General features: G+C 46.7%; 6 protein-coding genes across 6 annotated transcripts; 2 read left to right on the top strand and 4 right to left on the bottom strand.

Annotated features, from left to right (window-relative positions):
- Nucleotides 1-62: 62 nt before the first annotated feature.
- On the top strand, nt 63-1,662 carry BKA67DRAFT_562056 (uncharacterized protein). The gene is made up of 2 exons (XM_046102570.1): nt 63-118; nt 180-1,662. The coding sequence occupies exon 2, from the start codon at nt 293-295 to the stop codon at nt 1,457-1,459; it is 1,167 nt and encodes a 388-aa protein (XP_045960136.1). The 5' UTR covers nt 63-118; nt 180-292; the 3' UTR covers nt 1,460-1,662.
- Nucleotides 1,663-1,969: 307 nt separating this feature from the next.
- BKA67DRAFT_534775 (uncharacterized protein) lies at nt 1,970-3,111 on the bottom strand (the record flags this gene model as incomplete). The annotated part of the gene is made up of 3 exons (XM_046099917.1): nt 1,970-2,520; nt 2,624-2,711; nt 3,109-3,111. 3 exons carry the CDS (start codon nt 3,109-3,111, stop codon nt 1,970-1,972), a joined length of 642 nt encoding a protein of 213 aa, XP_045960135.1.
- Nucleotides 3,112-5,016: 1,905 nt separating this feature from the next.
- On the top strand, nt 5,017-6,265 carry BKA67DRAFT_251140 (uncharacterized protein). Its single transcript, XM_046095745.1, has 3 exons — nt 5,017-5,708; nt 5,772-5,924; nt 6,007-6,265. The coding sequence occupies exons 1-3, from the start codon at nt 5,349-5,351 to the stop codon at nt 6,163-6,165; spliced, it is 672 nt and encodes a 223-aa protein (XP_045960134.1). The 5' UTR covers nt 5,017-5,348; the 3' UTR covers nt 6,166-6,265.
- Nucleotides 6,266-6,273: 8 nt separating this feature from the next.
- Nucleotides 6,274-7,547, bottom strand: BKA67DRAFT_562048 (uncharacterized protein). The gene is made up of 2 exons (XM_046102569.1): nt 6,854-7,547; nt 6,274-6,781 (listed from the first exon to the last, which is right to left on the bottom strand). Exons 1-2 carry the CDS (start codon nt 7,241-7,243, stop codon nt 6,404-6,406), a joined length of 768 nt encoding a protein of 255 aa, XP_045960133.1. The 5' UTR covers nt 7,244-7,547; the 3' UTR covers nt 6,274-6,403.
- A 1,989-nt stretch (nt 7,548-9,536) lies between these two features.
- Nucleotides 9,537-10,531, bottom strand: BKA67DRAFT_534772 (uncharacterized protein; the record flags this gene model as incomplete). The annotated part of the gene is made up of 3 exons (XM_046099916.1): nt 9,537-10,081; nt 10,137-10,214; nt 10,264-10,531. The coding sequence occupies 3 exons, from the start codon at nt 10,529-10,531 to the stop codon at nt 9,537-9,539; spliced, it is 891 nt and encodes a 296-aa protein (XP_045960132.1).
- A 1,231-nt stretch (nt 10,532-11,762) lies between these two features.
- BKA67DRAFT_622194 (amidohydrolase) lies at nt 11,763-13,483 on the bottom strand. The gene is made up of 2 exons (XM_046105493.1): nt 11,965-13,483; nt 11,763-11,917 (listed from the first exon to the last, which is right to left on the bottom strand). Exon 1 carries the CDS (start codon nt 13,389-13,391, stop codon nt 11,967-11,969), a length of 1,425 nt encoding a protein of 474 aa, XP_045960131.1. The 5' UTR covers nt 13,392-13,483; the 3' UTR covers nt 11,763-11,917; nt 11,965-11,966.
- Nucleotides 13,484-15,677: the final 2,194 nt, after the last annotated feature.

Here is a 15,677-nt window from a genome sequence, read left to right as displayed (position 1 = left end):
GTTGATGTGCACAGGGACCCCTAGACAGGGACCTCTAGACAGGGACCCCTACCCAGGGCGCTCCACCAAATACGCGTACACGGGCGTTCTCGATTCTCGGCACGTCTCGATCGCCAAGGTGTGCCCCCATTCGGATACCTGGAGAGACAAGCAGCTAACGTAATTGGTCTGTAATCAAGTACGCTGGTACGGGAGCGGATCGAGGGCGGGATGAGAAACAACCCTCGGGATACATACGAAGTCCAAACTTAGGTTTTCTCCACGCCCTCATCTGCTTCCCTCGTTCGGTACAATGCATTCTCCCCCGATCAAAAAGAGGCGTGCCCACTACAAGTCGCGCAAGGGGTGCGCCGAGTGCAAAAAGCGCCATGTCAAGTGCGACGAGCAGTGGCCTGTCTGTCTGCAGTGTTCTACGCTGAACCGGTCCTGTTCGTATGCCCTGTCAAGCTCGAGGAGCTCACATTCTGCGAGCCCTGGCGGAATGCCGCAAGTGACCACCAGCACTACCGCCACCGCACCCGATCTAACTCCACTGCATCTCCCTGAGCAGACCTACGACATTCACCATCTAGCACTATTCCATCATGCAACCACCGATTTGATGAGGCCGCCGTATGGGCATTTCATCACTACCCAGCAAGACTCTGACACATTGACGCAGTTGATCATTTCTTCTGCCCTTTGCACGCCTTTTCTCATGGACGAGCTGCTGGCGTTTGCTTCCCTCCACAAGAGTGTACTTGCTCAATCTGTTGACCAACAACATCGATATCGGTATTTGGCAGTACAACTCCAAACTCGGTCTTTAGCAACCTTCAACACTTCAAATGTTGAGATTACCGAGCAGAACTGTGTTGCCGTATTCATTTTCTCGTCGTTTGTCGGTATGCATATGCTGCACGACACCGTCGTCGCCAACACGGGCTTGTTAGAGGTACTAGAACGCTTTATGCAGTTCGTCAGACTATATCGCGGGATCAGCGTCGTCACAGGTCAGCGCTGGCATATCATCAGGAACTCGGCAATGAGTAGTATCCTCGACCTCATCGAAGCCGTGAGTGAGCTTCCTCCATCATCCCATGATGATTGTGCCGGACTCTTGAGTCTTCTTGTAACAGCCAAGGACCGTTTTGATCCTCAATCGTACGAAGCATGTCACGATGCAATAATAGCGTTGCAATGGGTCTTCCATCAGTTCGAATCACTGCCAGTGCCGACGAATCGACACGTCATCCTTAGCTGGCCTGTACGCGTATCGGCGGAATTTCTGCGTATGCTTGAGGCTCGGCAACCAGAAGCACTATCGGTTATGGCACATTGGGCCGTTCTTTTACATCGTGGGCAGGACTTCTGGATCTTCGGCCACGGAGGCCGGTTTTTAGTTGACACCATATTTACGTATTTAGGCCCACCTTGGAGCGATTGGATGGCATGGCCGAGAAGTCAAGTCGCTGGATGACGAACTACTTTGTAACTTGATCTGGAGCAGATTTTTATGTTGTTGCAATCTTTTTGATCACACCATTTTGCCCTTGTATTCTTGAAGGCAGGTCCTCCGTCTAAACCACTGCATCTATCCTAGAGCTTCTGGATGTATTGTGTAACGTGCCATGATGGTTATTCTCATAGTTCCACTTTAATGTGACCAGTGAGCTGATGGCTACCTTGTTGTCTCTTTATATCATTGTTTCGCTTCCGTCTTTGGCCCATATTCTGTACCCTTTGCGGTTTGAAGCGCAAACAAAATATTTTACAACTCGGTAGCGTTTACCTAGGGTGAATGCGAGTTACATCAGTATCTCAAACATTTCACATTAGCTCGCTCATTCATCAGAAAACATGATCATGCCATCGACGGGGCTAAGGAGGGGGATAGAAAGCATTCAATTACCAAAGTGAATGCCACCGTTGATTTTGACTTTGCCCGCGGTGTCCATAGTTTACCTCTCTGAGTCGACACAAAAAGCACTTAACGGAAATTTCGACTCGATCCCGAAACAAACATCGCTGGTCCCTTGACGTCTGCAATACTTGCGGTGAATTTGCTTCTGCTGGTGCCGCCGCTGATCTCCTTGCCTGAAGCTTGCTTGTAAGCACGCGCGTATTCAATGCATTGCGAACAATACAGGGCGAACCATGATAGACCGCTGTTCTCGCTTATCCGATCAGTGGCTGGAGTTCTAGGATAACGTTGCACAGGCTTTACCAGGCGATATAGAAATCGACTCAGGTCACACAGGTCACCTGATGTGAAGCCTAATATACCCCTGTTTTTACAATTGGTGAAGATATCCTTTGAGATGAGCGCGGTACCACTTAGGTTCTGCGTCATGCCCTCGACTGAACCGTTTATTGGCTCGAAGATGGCATCAAGGTTGGCCGGGCCGCCTGTGGCGGTGGATATATATGTCGCGTAGTTATTGAGAAAGGCAAATGCGCCGCGCCTGCTGAGTACCAGAATAGCGGCTTGGACCGCCGTTGTGATAGTGTCGTCTCGCGACTCGCGAACAATCGAGGTGACTTCCCAGGTTCAGTTATTAGAGCATCGTATACGACGTTGGAGTCGGTACTAGCTGATTCATTAAGCACCTTTGCCACAGTCCTACCAACATCCCACACAAACACTGTTCACCGTTCTGTGTAACCTGCATCGTAATGGCACCCGTGATGGTTACCACTTGCCAGCTTATGTCGATAGTACTAGAGGTAACCTATTCTGCAATGGGTAGAAGACTTCGAGTTGTATGCACAGGTGCGTCAAACATTGTGCATGAAGCACGTCCGTAGTAGACTGAAAGACGTGTCCCTGGTAGTGGCAAGAGGTGATACTTTTGAACAGAAATAAGAACACGCGGAGAGTACAGTTGCTTTTTCAATCATCTGCACTGAATCTCTGCTCCATAGTAGACGGGATTTGGTGAAAAGGGTATCACAGAATCCAAGTATGCCCCAAATCCTGGCTTTTACTTACATCATTGGTAACGTTGGTGGTTTGGGTTTCCGAGCGCTCTTTAACAGTTCGGAAAATGATTATCACATAAGCTATTGACAAAAACAGCCCTCCCCCCCAATCGAATATTGTATGCTAACGAGACAAGTAGGGCTTACCATCGTGCTAGTGAAGCGCCATCCGAGCTGTGATATAACCTACCCCCGCTGGCGGAGGTATGTTAAGAATGAATTAACCTAGGCTGCCACGTAAGTGGTGTTTTCACGTCTTAGCTGCCTTATCACCTGGGTCTGACTCATCACACATTCGCTGACCATTTCCACTTTTCCTGCGCTTCCAAGCTTGCAAAAAACGATACAATATCGGAATGGCCTCGATATCATAACCCCAATAGAACAGCGACCGTCTAATTCGTTTTATGTCTCGTACAATTCTGCATCAAGCTGCCTCATTCTGCTTTCTAGCCGATCTTAAAGTCTGCATGGCAAATTTAATTTGCCCTTTCCCTTGCACAATTTGTGAATCGTAGGCCTGATCAATGGCTCTGGCTCAGGACTTCGGGGTATTTCGCGCTTAATGTTCACCGTTTTGTAAAATTCAAACTAATGCGCCACACTGTTTATTAGGGTGTTTTGATTGAATCGATCTAGCCAAGCTAGGTGTTTTCCACACCAAATGCCCGCCATTCAAAGATAGCGACGTTCAAGTCGTATATTTAAGAACAACCAGAAAATTGTGCCACTCAGAAAAGCAGGATATCCGAAGCCCAATCGTAGAAGAAGCCGAGTTATTAAGTCTTAAAGAAACTCAAACAAGGTCTGTCTGCTGACCGGGGTTCATTTATCGAGGTCGTTCATCGGTGGCTTCTGCACTAATCAACTGAAAGGTTTTATAGATGCTAACACTGGGGATAGGATGTATAAAAGCAGGCCTCGAGTTTTAACATTCCTAATCTTCGAGTTTGTGGGCTCAATTTGTGACTCAAGAAATCCTATATTGAACTGGTGGGTTCAGTGATGCTTTTACAAGTAATATGTGAATCCTGTTGTGCTAGGCATCTGTCATTCTCTTCTAAGCTACGAGATTCCCGGGCATCATTTCGTCACATGCTTTTGGGGAACAATTTTATTTGACGCTAGACTAGGCAAATTCCGTTGTTTCTCTTGTGCCGGCGTTCTAAGGTGGGGTTATATAACATAATTACATTCCAGTAACGTTAAACTTAAGACTTACGAACCTATAATTTTAGATGGCTCCAGCGTGGCAACCTTAGGAGGCACTTGAAGTCTCCACCCACCCAGCCTTTACCACAGGATAAAAGGTTCACATGTTGCCTAACTGCTTGGTTTTTGCTAGTTCATATGTCCAGACTCTATGATCGCGCCATTGCTCTAAGCAATGTTTCAAATATTTTCATTTCGTATGGCCTTTGCTTATATTCATGGGTTAGTTTCATACTCTATGTAAAGGACATCTTATGGAGATAAAGAGTGAAATGACTCGCCAAACACCAACGCAAAAGTCCGAAAGTAGGGAATCGTCACGACAAGCCAAAATAAAGAATTCTGAAATCCCTTGCGAATATCATAACTTGAACTTTACGAAAGAGCATACTGTCGAACTGCGAGAGTTCTGGTTCTACGAGGCACGCGTCTATTGCTATGTTGTTAATATTGTCCTGTGTGCGCATTACTAACAGCTCATGTTAGGGCAGCTCAAAGCCGACTAAAAAGGGCCCCAAAATTCAGCGTGATGGAGCCTATCTGGAGCAGTGGTTGAAAGAGGTATTAATTAAAATCCTTAATCTGAGCAATGGCTGAGAGCCTATAGAAAAGACCGACTCAAAATGATAACGGAGACCTATCTACCGGAGGGCTTCGAGTAATGTACGCCATTTTGGTATCCCCGAAAAGTTACCCACCAGGATGAATTACCACACAGAGCTGATGGGTCGAGCTCGACAGAGTATTGAAACCTACGGATGACGACCTTTACAACTTACCATTATCTGAGTCTAGTTTCAAAATAATCCTACAAGCCTTTCGAATTCCTTGCCTTTTTGGAGATGTAATATCTTCTAAGCGCCAGATTTTGGCGAGATTTACTACAGTGGACGGTTGGCAAGGTAAATGTCATTCAAATTCCCTCCTGAGTACACCTTTCATACTAATAAGTCTACCTTCACCGCGCCTTCCTCGTACCAAATTACGCGATAGCGGTCGCACATGACGGCAATGGTGTTTCTTATGCCCTTGTTCTTGAAGCACATCCTCAGTCTCATGAGAAGCAAGAATACCAAAGATTGGTCAGGGATCTGAAGCGCCATATAACGATAGCTTTAGATCCCCGGTTGCTGCCTACTTTGGCAATAGCACTTTCAACAAAGCGAGGCGAGGACATGATATCCAAATGCTACTGGGAAGCTAAAGAAATTGAGCGGAGAACCGGCCACACCCCGTATGAGCAGACACAGAAAGTCCGAGTTCCAGAAGGGGACCTTCCAAACCTACGGCTGGACGCCTCAAAAGTTATCTGCTTATGTGATATCCATCGGGCAGGTACCAAGTCCCGCCTTTTCCAATTAGAAAGGGAAGTTGAGCGAGATCAGGACAGAGGCCGGAAAGCTGTACAGCAGGCCGCGGGCCAGGTAGCTTCGAGAGAGATCAGAGAGTTCATCGCTTACTTGGCAAGCAAGAATGAGGAACTCCTAAATCTAGTCCATCTTGTCCAAGGAATGGCCGGAACACAGTTGGCAGTGGTAAGCCGGACCCTGGTGACCGGCATATCTATACACCGTTCTCGGCACTGACCTCACGGACAGATCGACCAAGAACGGAATGTGGCCATTTCAAATGCAACACGAAGAGACAGTTCAGTGATGAGAGTGATATCCGTTGCCAGCAAACGCGACAGCTCAGCAATGAAGATCCTGGCCATTATCACGATGGCCTTTCTCCCAGGAACATTTCTCGGTGTACGCCTCTAGCTTCCCTTTGTAATGACATGCTGCAGCTCGGAGGCTGGCGGCTATTTAATATCTAAGCTGATTATCTCAGACCCTTCTCGGGGATCCCCTATCTCACTGGCAGATATATATTGGAGTCACTGTTGGAATAACCGCTGCAGTCTTTGCAATGGGGGCTGGTTGGCTGTACCTCTACGAGATCCCAAGGAAGAGGGACGAGTATGATTCTGCCGCTCACACTCAAGTATAACACGTTAAAGAGTCGAGGTAAGCAGCTAATCCTTGCGATCTTAAGGGTATTGGGAACGAGAGTGCATAGTGCGGTGCACACAATGTAGATGACGTATTTCCATAAGCAGTTCTGATGATTCTCATGGACTTAAAAACATTGAACTTGGATAACAGTGCAGAGTCTAGATCCATTGCCATATAAAGACGACTATTGCACAGTTTAATTGATTACGAAGTCCGTGGTGGCGAGCACTACTTTATACTACCAATCCTCCACTTGCTAGTAAAGTCTGTCCAGCAACCCACGCGCTATCTGCACTGCATAAGAATTTAAAGATGTTGGCGATATCTTCCGGCTGACCCAAGCGATTGAAAGGACTAGCGGATGATAGGCCTGCAATAGTCTCTTCCGAGTTATCTCTAAAGAAAACGTCGGTAGCGATAGGCCCAGGTGCGATGGCGTTCACGTTGATGCCCTTTGGCGCCAGCTCCTTGGCCATGGCACGGGTCATCTGCTCGACGGCACCTTTTGCAGCAGCGTAGAGCAAATAGCTGGGGCCGATAGAGGAGAAGTGGGTAAGGCAGCTCGATACGAGGACGATTCGTGACCCCTGACGCATATGAGGGACGGATCTCTATAGATGAATCAGTGAGCTGAGTATTATCTTGATGATTTTGCTTATTATATGTTAGTATTCAAGACTAACCTGTACCAGAAACAATGGCCCCTTGACGTTGAGTGCAAAAGTCCGGTCAAAATCATCCTCCGTAGTGTCCTGGACAGTCCGTTCAATCGTTATGCCCGCGTTAGCCATGACGATGTCGATGTGGCCGAATCTAGCTATAGCAGCATCGACTAATTTGGTAATTCCCTGGAGAGAGCCTGCGTCGGCTTGAACGGCGATGGCTTGACTGTGCCCAATTGAACGCACTAAAGACTCAGCTGATTCGGCGTCGTGATTATAGTTAATGATAAGGGAAGCACCCTGAGCCGCAACTTTTTCCGCGCAGGCTTTACCGATGCCGTTAGATGCGCCGGTGATGAGGATTACTTTGCCTGCAAGCGACATATCTATCCCTGGGCGTTCAGATGTCATAACAGGAAGCTTATTGAACTTAAGATTGATGGATGATAAGTGCGAGACAAGGATTATGGGCCAGATTATTCGAGATATTGTGGTTTCTTTTTAGAAGTTTGTTTTTTTCAAAATCACCCTCCAAAACGAAACTTTTATGCCCGGTGTTGGATATTAGAAATTGTGCTTCGCAGTATTTGAGTGTCATGATATGTACACAAGGGGGGACAAGTCTAATTGTCCGATGTCCGAAGACTGCTGCGGGGCTTACTTTCTGAAACGCGGATTACAAATCCAGCGTGGTTCAAGCATCGCCAAACACAATAGGGATTGCAATTTACAGTTTTGGCGTAGTATCTGGTTGCAGATATCTACTGGTTGAAAGTTCATTGTAATATTTACATTGAGGGTGTTATCGCGAGTCGAGCTATTATTTTGATCTTTTTCAAACCACAAAGTCTGATCGCTTGAATGCAATCACAATAGCAAATCACGACGCTGGGAACAGATAGGTAGCCTTCCCAAACCTTACCTACGAAATATATACTTCTAGGGGACATTTTATATTCGGTAGTCTTGCAATACCGAGGAAGCGATTTTCGTTAGTCACTGTGTGCTATATTGTGATATCTAAAATTCCTCTAGTAATATCCAGACCAAAGAGACACCAGCTTCATAGATTGTACTATATACAGTTTTTTTTAAGCTATTCATGTCTGTTCTTCCTTCCAGTTACCCAGAAACAATATATCCACGTAAGCGGTGCAATTTAGGGGTAATCGGGTTTCGATTCATGATGCTAGACAGTCCTAGAAGAAAGCTGCCAAGAAGCATTTATTCTTACTTGATCGAAGGGTTACGTAGGATGTTGAGCTCAAATTTGACGACGGTGTATAGCTTCTGTTATGTACTGGTACAATCAACATTGATTCATATCTGAACATTGGCTAAAATGCCCACTTTGGGAGAGAGGATTCGTACTTTGCGTGACTGAGTAAGAAGCAGCATTTAAGCCCTGCGCTGTGCACTTTACATAACATTCTCCTATTTCTTAGATTAAATCTATCTTTCCGACACTATTCCTTATAATCAATTCCCAATTGCCTTAATCAAGCTTAATCAAGCTTTTATGTCTTATGGCTTCGTCGTCTAGTTATATACACGGGCCAGCCATATGGAACTACAATAAAATTGGCTTGCCATTTCCACTGCTGGGTCGGATCGACTTGATCGGTCATATAGTCTTGCATAATGGTCGCAGCTATTTTGGATAGTTGGATAGTCTTTTACAGGGTCGCAAATCGGACCCCTCAATGTCCTCATTTGGATGCTCTTCATCGCGATCCACATCTTCTGTTTAACACCGTTCGCTCAGCACGCTACATGTACGCAACGTATACACACGATCTGGTAGAAAGTTTCGGCAGGATACTTAACCTTGGGCAGTGGCATTCTTTGTTCTTAGTTTCCCACCAGATTTCGACCTTTGTGTAAACCTGGGACCCGCTTCTCTCATCACGGTCTGCTTGTTCGCCATTCTCATGTACTTTTCATACGGTCGAAACTTCGGCGGCTCTTCGCGAGTTGATCATCTACTGTGGGCGATTTACTCCTTCTAGATGGGCTATTTGCTGGAGCTCATGGTCAAGATTCCGTGGTCTACATGTATGGCTTGGGCCATGTGCATGTAACTTTAACTGCGATGCCTCCGTATGGGTTACGATAATGTCAAGATCAGGTCGACTGGCACCAAAGCCAGCATGTCGGCGCGTCAAATGAGATGGGAGGAAAACCGGAATCAAACGTACTTGCAACGGTCCACCTCGAATATCCAGGTAAGTTGGCTATCTGAAATGCTTGAGCCACAGACTGATTACAAAGCTATAAGGCCCCTAAGCTGGTCGGCGCCTAGTAGGCTGGTTGGCTGTTGCGGACCTTAGGTTAGTGTGATTGGCAGCGCGGTTATAGCCGTTGTGTCCAGAAGGCACAAACGTCGTAGGCCGCTACACCAACCTTTCCGTTGCACGAAAAAGTCAGAACCCATTTCCCAACGTCGTAGCCAATTGAACAAAATCAAATATGTCATGTTCGCAAGAAGCTTTGAGATGACAATTATGTTTTGCCCCTTCGTCTCCACAGAACAGATTTCATTACACGCAGCTCAGCCTAGATTTCAAAGGCCATCAGGCACAAGTCCTGCCTTGTTCATTATATGTCACTGGGCGGCCGATCGAAAACTCTTTGTGTGGTATAATACTGACAAACACTATCACATATCTCTTACAGTGCTCTCCCCTGGGATATCAGTTTTGAATCAAAACTTGTGCACCTGGTCTTTCCTATATCCCAACTCCTGAAGAATGCCCTTTTGTTTCCAAGACCCTACCAGCGCTGTCTCCATCGCCGGCGGCCCGCACACGAACACCTTCGAGTCCGCCGTAACAGGCTCAGCAACGACGCCCAGCAGGTCCTTTGTCACATAACCCTTTGCGTATGGCGAACCCTCTACGGGTCTGCTGACAATATAGTTCGCCTTGAACCGACCTGGAAATTCCTTTTCCCAGGTTTCAAACTCATCTTTCATGAGCACATCTGCATCGGAGTTGACACCGAACACAAGATCAATCTTCGTCTTGTCGTTTGTATCCCGCAGTATGCTGGAAGCAAGTTGGTAAATGGGCGTGATGCCGGCACCACCTGCTATCAACGTGACATGGGCAAACTGGTTTGGCTTATAGGCGAAGCCGGGAATTTTGGCGATGAAGAAGAGTGAATCCCCAGGTGCAAGGGAATGAAGATGCGTGCTGGCTTTACCGTTGGGGTAATGCTTGACCAGTAATTCTAAAGATTCTGGTTCATCTGCTTTCAATGAGCGGGCGGCTCAGTGGTAACACAAAGTGTTCAGGACGCCTACCTGGTGAGTTGATTGGCGTATAAGGTCTTATGACTGGCGTCCAGCTGCCTTTCGGCCATGAGAGTGTAAGGACGGCAGCTGTGGGCCATTAGTGAGCGATTTGCCATACTGCGTAATCCGGTCTTACATGTTGTAGGGAGGCCACTGACAGTGCCGTTTGGCAAGCGAAACCGCAAAAGCTTGGTGTTGTGGTTGACAGATTCGGAGCTTGCTAGAGGTAGGGATGAAAATACCGGCCCCGCGAAGAATTTTGTCGGCTCGCCAGAGTCAGCATGAGCAGTGCTCATCAATTGAGAGTATAACGAGATGCATATTCCAGCAGCTGCAGCAGCGCCTACCAGAGCGGGAGTAGACACTTGGCGTATCGGACGTATAGCTGTTGCGATTTTCGACATGGTTTTTAGCGCTATGAAAGTTTGATTTAGTGCCAGGCTTTGGGGCCAACAGTGGACGGTTGTGGGGGGAATGTGTGAAGGGGGGTTTCACTTGATAAAACACCAGGAAATGGAGCTTAATCGCCAATAAGAAGGAATGAGATTTACCAGATCGCCCTCAAGATCACTGGAAGTGTGTAAAGTGCATCGCAAGGTAGTTTATATGCTGCGAAGCTGATTGTTCGGACATCGGTCTCATTGTAAGTCGGACAATTGTATTTTTAGAAATGTCCGCCGATGTGGGGATTCGAATGGGCTACGGCTCGGGATTTTTGTTTCTTGTATGTTAACGGATATCGCTCACATCAAATTGACGATCTAAATATCGCTACTCCAAGCGGATTCATCAACGAGAAGTTGAAATAATAGGCCGTAGTTTGAGATTTCTCATTGATATTGCTCGTGACTATTGTCGAAATCAGGGATCATCATATTGGCAATAATCGATCTAGTTCGGTCCCGTGTGTTCGCAGTAACTTATCCACTTTTGTAGATGCAGGAATAACCCCCTGAGAAGTAACCCGTGTATAGTGTTCCTACCCTTTTTACGATTCTTTGGCAATCGAGCCAGACTATACACCGATCAGACCATAATTGTATGGACTCGGTCCCGAGCGACGTTCGTGGCCGACATGACCGAGGATATCATTAGCGCCGACGTAAGCAGCTGCAAAGTTGCCCCGAATGCGATCAATACTTAGTAGTGTTGTGATCCGTTAGTATGGTAAGCTACGTAAGATTTCAAACTTGAAACGAAGATCCTGACTAGATAGTATATTAGCCGTGACGTTTGCTTGAGGTGGACCCAAGTTCAAACGTGAGTTGTCGCTTGCACCATTGTTTAATTGAGCTCTCCCGCGGCGATCACCACCACCAATGCGATTTCCCTAGCGCTGGCCACCCTATTGGGGTAAGCAGTCCGCCATGATGGTTTGTTTGAATGTCTTACGGAAATATGCACGAGGAAGCGACCAAAAAGCTTGGATCGACATCGGACATTGAAACACAACATGCCTTGTACATCTGCTTGCTAGGGACATGCGTGTGCACAGAGAGGATTGAATAACCCGATGATTGTGACAACCTGCTAAGTCGGGCGCTTGTATAACCCCTTATGAAACTTTCTACAAAATTTGTGTCACGGGCAATTACCACGAAACGTTGCAACCAACATAATATAATATAAGATATTGAGCGTTAGAGTGCCGAACCATGAAGGGTGACTAAGATCTCCCATGGCGCATCGGATACACCAACCCATCGTGATGTTTGCCATCCTACTTTGGGAATCCACCGCGTTACGGTACTGCAGGATCTGGAAAATCGCTACTACCGTTTGGCCCGAACCTGTATATTAGTCACTCTCCATCTCTGGTGTAGATAAACATTCTCACTTTTAGAGTTCTTCTCCCCATGGCCCGATTCCCGGTCCCTTGAAGGCTAAGCCTGCTTTCCACACCCACTTGATATTGTCTATATTCTGTAAGATCTTGACATCATCGACTGGATTCTCCTGGAGTCCGATTATGTCGGCCTCGTAGCCCACTTTTAGCTGGCCCGATTTTGGAGCTTTTAATCCAACAGTTAGTGGCCCGTTAGCAGTGGCAGCCTCAATAGCCTCTAGATTACTCATCCCGGCATCGACAGCATACTCGAGCTCTTTGGAAGAACTGAAACCTGGGGTTCGATCTGTGCCTAGCGCAATTTTAAGACCCATTTTGACAGCCATAGCATAGCTGTCTCTGTTCGCAGTTGCCACCAAGTTAATCTTTTCCCAGATCTGTTGGGGAAGTCCTTCGCCCCTAGTGGACATGAGCAGCTCGGTAATTGTTCTTGTGGCAATAAGAACAACACCTTTGTTCTTGATCACTTCTAAAGTCTCTCGATCCGCAAAGGATCCATGCTCAATGGTTGTCACTCCGGCATTGACCGCCGCCACTATTCCAGCTTTCGCATGTGCATGTGCACCAACAGCAATATTCTGACGAGACGCCTCCTCTACAATACACCTCAATTCTTCTGAGCTGTATTGAGCGCAGGATACATCATCGTTGAGCGACCCGACTCCGCCGGACGCTATGACTTTGATACATCGCGCACCACGGCGGATGTTCAGTCGTACTGCCCGTCGGCATTCTTCTATCCCATCCGCCACAGTAAAGCACTCAGTGCCGTAGTGGCCTGGCAGAATATTTGCCACGCTCATGTTTTTCATGATCATGCCTGCCGGTAAGTCGTGGTAATCGCCGTGTCCGCCGATCTGGGTCAGGCCACCGCCGGAGCTATAAATGTTGGGCCCAACAATACTTCCATCATCGATGGCGCGCGCAACCTCGCATCCGAACCCACCCATGTCGCGCACTGAAGTGTATCCCCACTGCAGCCACTGCCAGCATCCCTTGGCCAGCCGGGCGCCTTGCTCGGCTGGATGTGTTATCAGCATGGCGGCATTACTAGTGGCATCGTCAGGTATCGCTGCGAAATGAACATGGCTGTCCCAGAGTCCAGGCATGAGATACGGCACTGATACGGAGCGATGCGAAGTCTCACTAAACTTTTTGGGAAGCTCAGATAATCGACCGACCCAGGCTATCAGCTTGTCCTCAATGACGAGTACTGCATTCTTGATGGGAGTTCCTGCGCCGGGAATGAGCAGACTCGTAGTGATAATGGTGTATTGCCGTGTTTCCTCTTTCATAGCGCTGATTGATTTATTGCTTGTCTGTGCCGCAGTGCCGTTTCTTTTTGATGGTGAATGGACGACTTCCCAATCATCAGATTGGAGTGAGTCCTTCTTGTCGCGAACGGTGAAGACAGTCATTGTGGGAGTTTTAGTTTTACGATTGAGATAAATACGCTTGAGAAAGTCAACTAGTCTTCAATTACCTTATAGGGATAAATAGCGGCTCAACCAAAAGTCTATCGGTATATATAAAGTGTTGGCCACATAGTATGCCGATCGGAACTCGGAGTTCACGTCTGACGTCAGCTATCGCGTTATAAACCATGGTAAAACCTTGCAGGATCCAAGGTTAATGACATACAAGGGTATTCTCGCATACGATTATGGCGGGGTAGCCTGAAAATTGTTGACAAGTTAATAAGCATATTCTTTGTAGTTATATCTAAGTGGCGTTGTGGATTTTATGATTGTATCGGCTTTCTTTGGCCGATATCAACCGGCCATGGCTCTCGACAATCCTGTCAACTTCATACACTTCTAAGGCTGCTACAGGCGGGGTGGCTATAGATGATATGTTCCATACTTCATAAAGCGTACATAGAATCCAGACTACAAATTTGACCACTGAGTATCAGTCGGGCATTAGAGTTATTGACAACAATAATGAGACATGTTGAAAATCTAATAGTCCGCTCGACTGAAAAGCGTTATGGGAATGCTCCATGAACGTCAAGGCAAGATCATAAACGTGGTCGGGTTCTTGTTTGAAGGCTAGCGGTTTCAACCAATTGAATGCGATAATAGTGTAAGTACAACGACTTTTCGAGAAAAAGAAAAAAAGCACCGATGTGATCTGCGCCTTCGCGGTCCAAATACCAAATCTTGACTTCCCGACTCGGAACCATTAATGGCGATAATGTCTAGGTCTACCAAGAACAGATTGGGGGTTTTTACGTTTACGTTAACTTGGGCGAGAATTATGACATACGATTTGATTAATATATATGCGTGTGTTTATAGTGTGTGTCTTGATTAATAGGGATCTCGAACCAGAGTGGGTATTTCTGTTCATTGCTAGTAAGAGTCTATTTCATTAAGACCTATTCAAACTCCTTTCACAAGCTCGGACTAGTGCTGTCTCACTACTTAAGCACGACCGAAACGAAATTGTACCTTAGAAGATAAAATGCGGTGTTGCCCAGAAGGCTATTATATAACTTCCAGTAAGCATAAGCCGCAATAGAAAAAAACCACGAAATAGATACTAGCTCATCGAAGCCTAGCGAGCAACAGAAGCAGAGAGTTAGACCAGAGGTGTAATGGACGATAAGGGACAAATCACTATATGCGCTTGTCGAGTTGTGATGAGATACGGTGAATGAAAAAAGGTCGTAAAACGGGTGGGAAAGCAGAGATGGCCTCATCAAGGTGACCTCTTGGTCGAGTTTATGTTGTGCATGATTGGTATCAGGCATGACCTTGCATGGAGTTCAGCACGCATGTGGAAGCATGGCCTGTCACAAGCAGACAAGGCCGAAAATGGATGCCATGCTTGCGTATTAGAGATCTGTATGTTGGGCCCGAGCTGAGATGTCAGAATTATATCTCAGGAACAGCGGGCCCTCAGATACGGAACTGTCTTTCAGGTACAGTGGACCCTCGCATGCTGAATTGCCTTTCAGGGGGTATTAAATCACCCGTTCCAATATAGGTTCAAGATTTGTTTCTGGCTTGTAGTGCAGAGCAGGTGTTGTATCCGCTCTGGCCCGAATACGCTTTTGATCTGACCGACTCAGGACAACTTTCGATGACGTCGTTGTACCATTGTAGCTTGTGATACACTTCCGTGTGCCGACGTCTAAACCCGATAGGAAGCCCACTGTTGCTCCATTGTAACGTTCTTGACCTTTCGGTCCCTTTATGTACATAATTTGTCTTGCACTCTTAGATCAACTTGTTATACCTAAATAACCTGTGCGCGATTTCGTTCGAGTTGAATGAGTGAAATTCCTTCTCGGGTTACGAGCTATAGTGAAAAATAGGGCTCGAAACATATTTTGTATATCTTTTAGGCATTCCTACTAATGACAGTCAATTAAATGTATGCATCTTGGCGGACACGATGGTTTTGTCACTCGGACTTGATCACTTTGCAACTCTTCTACTGTACATTTTCAATCGTAAGGGAAACACACGAGTCTTGACCCAATACCTGTTCACACTACATCCACTGTTCGTCATGTGCTGTTTCTGGTTTCGTTGCTGCCGCCATTGTGATGGGGACAAATCAGGGTCTTGTCGCTGTTAGGTACTGTACGGAAACCGGAATTAGACTACTCGCAAGTGACCCATTGTGATTAGCAGGGGAAGGGAACACCGATGGCGTAGAATGCCAACTATCCCCCCTATGGCTCTTCAGCAGCG

This window comes from Truncatella angustata (genome assembly GCF_020726525.1).
Source record: "Truncatella angustata strain MPI-SDFR-AT-0073 chromosome Unknown BKA67scaffold_3, whole genome shotgun sequence".
NCBI lineage: Eukaryota > Fungi > Ascomycota > Sordariomycetes > Amphisphaeriales > Sporocadaceae > Truncatella > Truncatella angustata.
Note: the sequence above shows the minus strand (reverse complement) of the source record. Positions and strands in the feature narration are given on the sequence as shown.

What these genes read in the sequence shown, in the direction of transcription:
- BKA67DRAFT_251140 (XM_046095745.1), top strand. Translation starts at nt 5,349, where the DNA reads ATGATATCCAAATGCTACTGGGAAGCTAAAGAAATTGAGCGGAGAACC. An exon ending in CCGGAACACAGTTGGCAGTG is followed by an intron (nt 5,709 to 5,771) that starts GTAAGCCGGACC and finishes CCTCACGGACAG; the next exon opens with ATCGACCAAGAACGGAATGT. An exon ending in TCCCAGGAACATTTCTCGGT is followed by an intron (nt 5,925 to 6,006) that starts GTACGCCTCTAG and finishes TGATTATCTCAG; the next exon opens with ACCCTTCTCGGGGATCCCCT.
- BKA67DRAFT_622194 (XM_046105493.1), bottom strand. Translation starts at nt 13,391, where the DNA reads ATGACTGTCTTCACCGTTCGCGACAAGAAGGACTCACTCCAATCTGAT.
- BKA67DRAFT_562048 (XM_046102569.1), bottom strand. Translation starts at nt 7,243, where the DNA reads ATGACATCTGAACGCCCAGGGATAGATATGTCGCTTGCAGGCAAAGTA. An exon ending in GGCCATTGTTTCTGGTACAG is followed by an intron (nt 6,782 to 6,853) that starts GTTAGTCTTGAA and finishes ATTCATCTATAG; the next exon opens with AGATCCGTCCCTCATATGCG.
- BKA67DRAFT_562056 (XM_046102570.1), top strand. Translation starts at nt 293, where the DNA reads ATGCATTCTCCCCCGATCAAAAAGAGGCGTGCCCACTACAAGTCGCGC.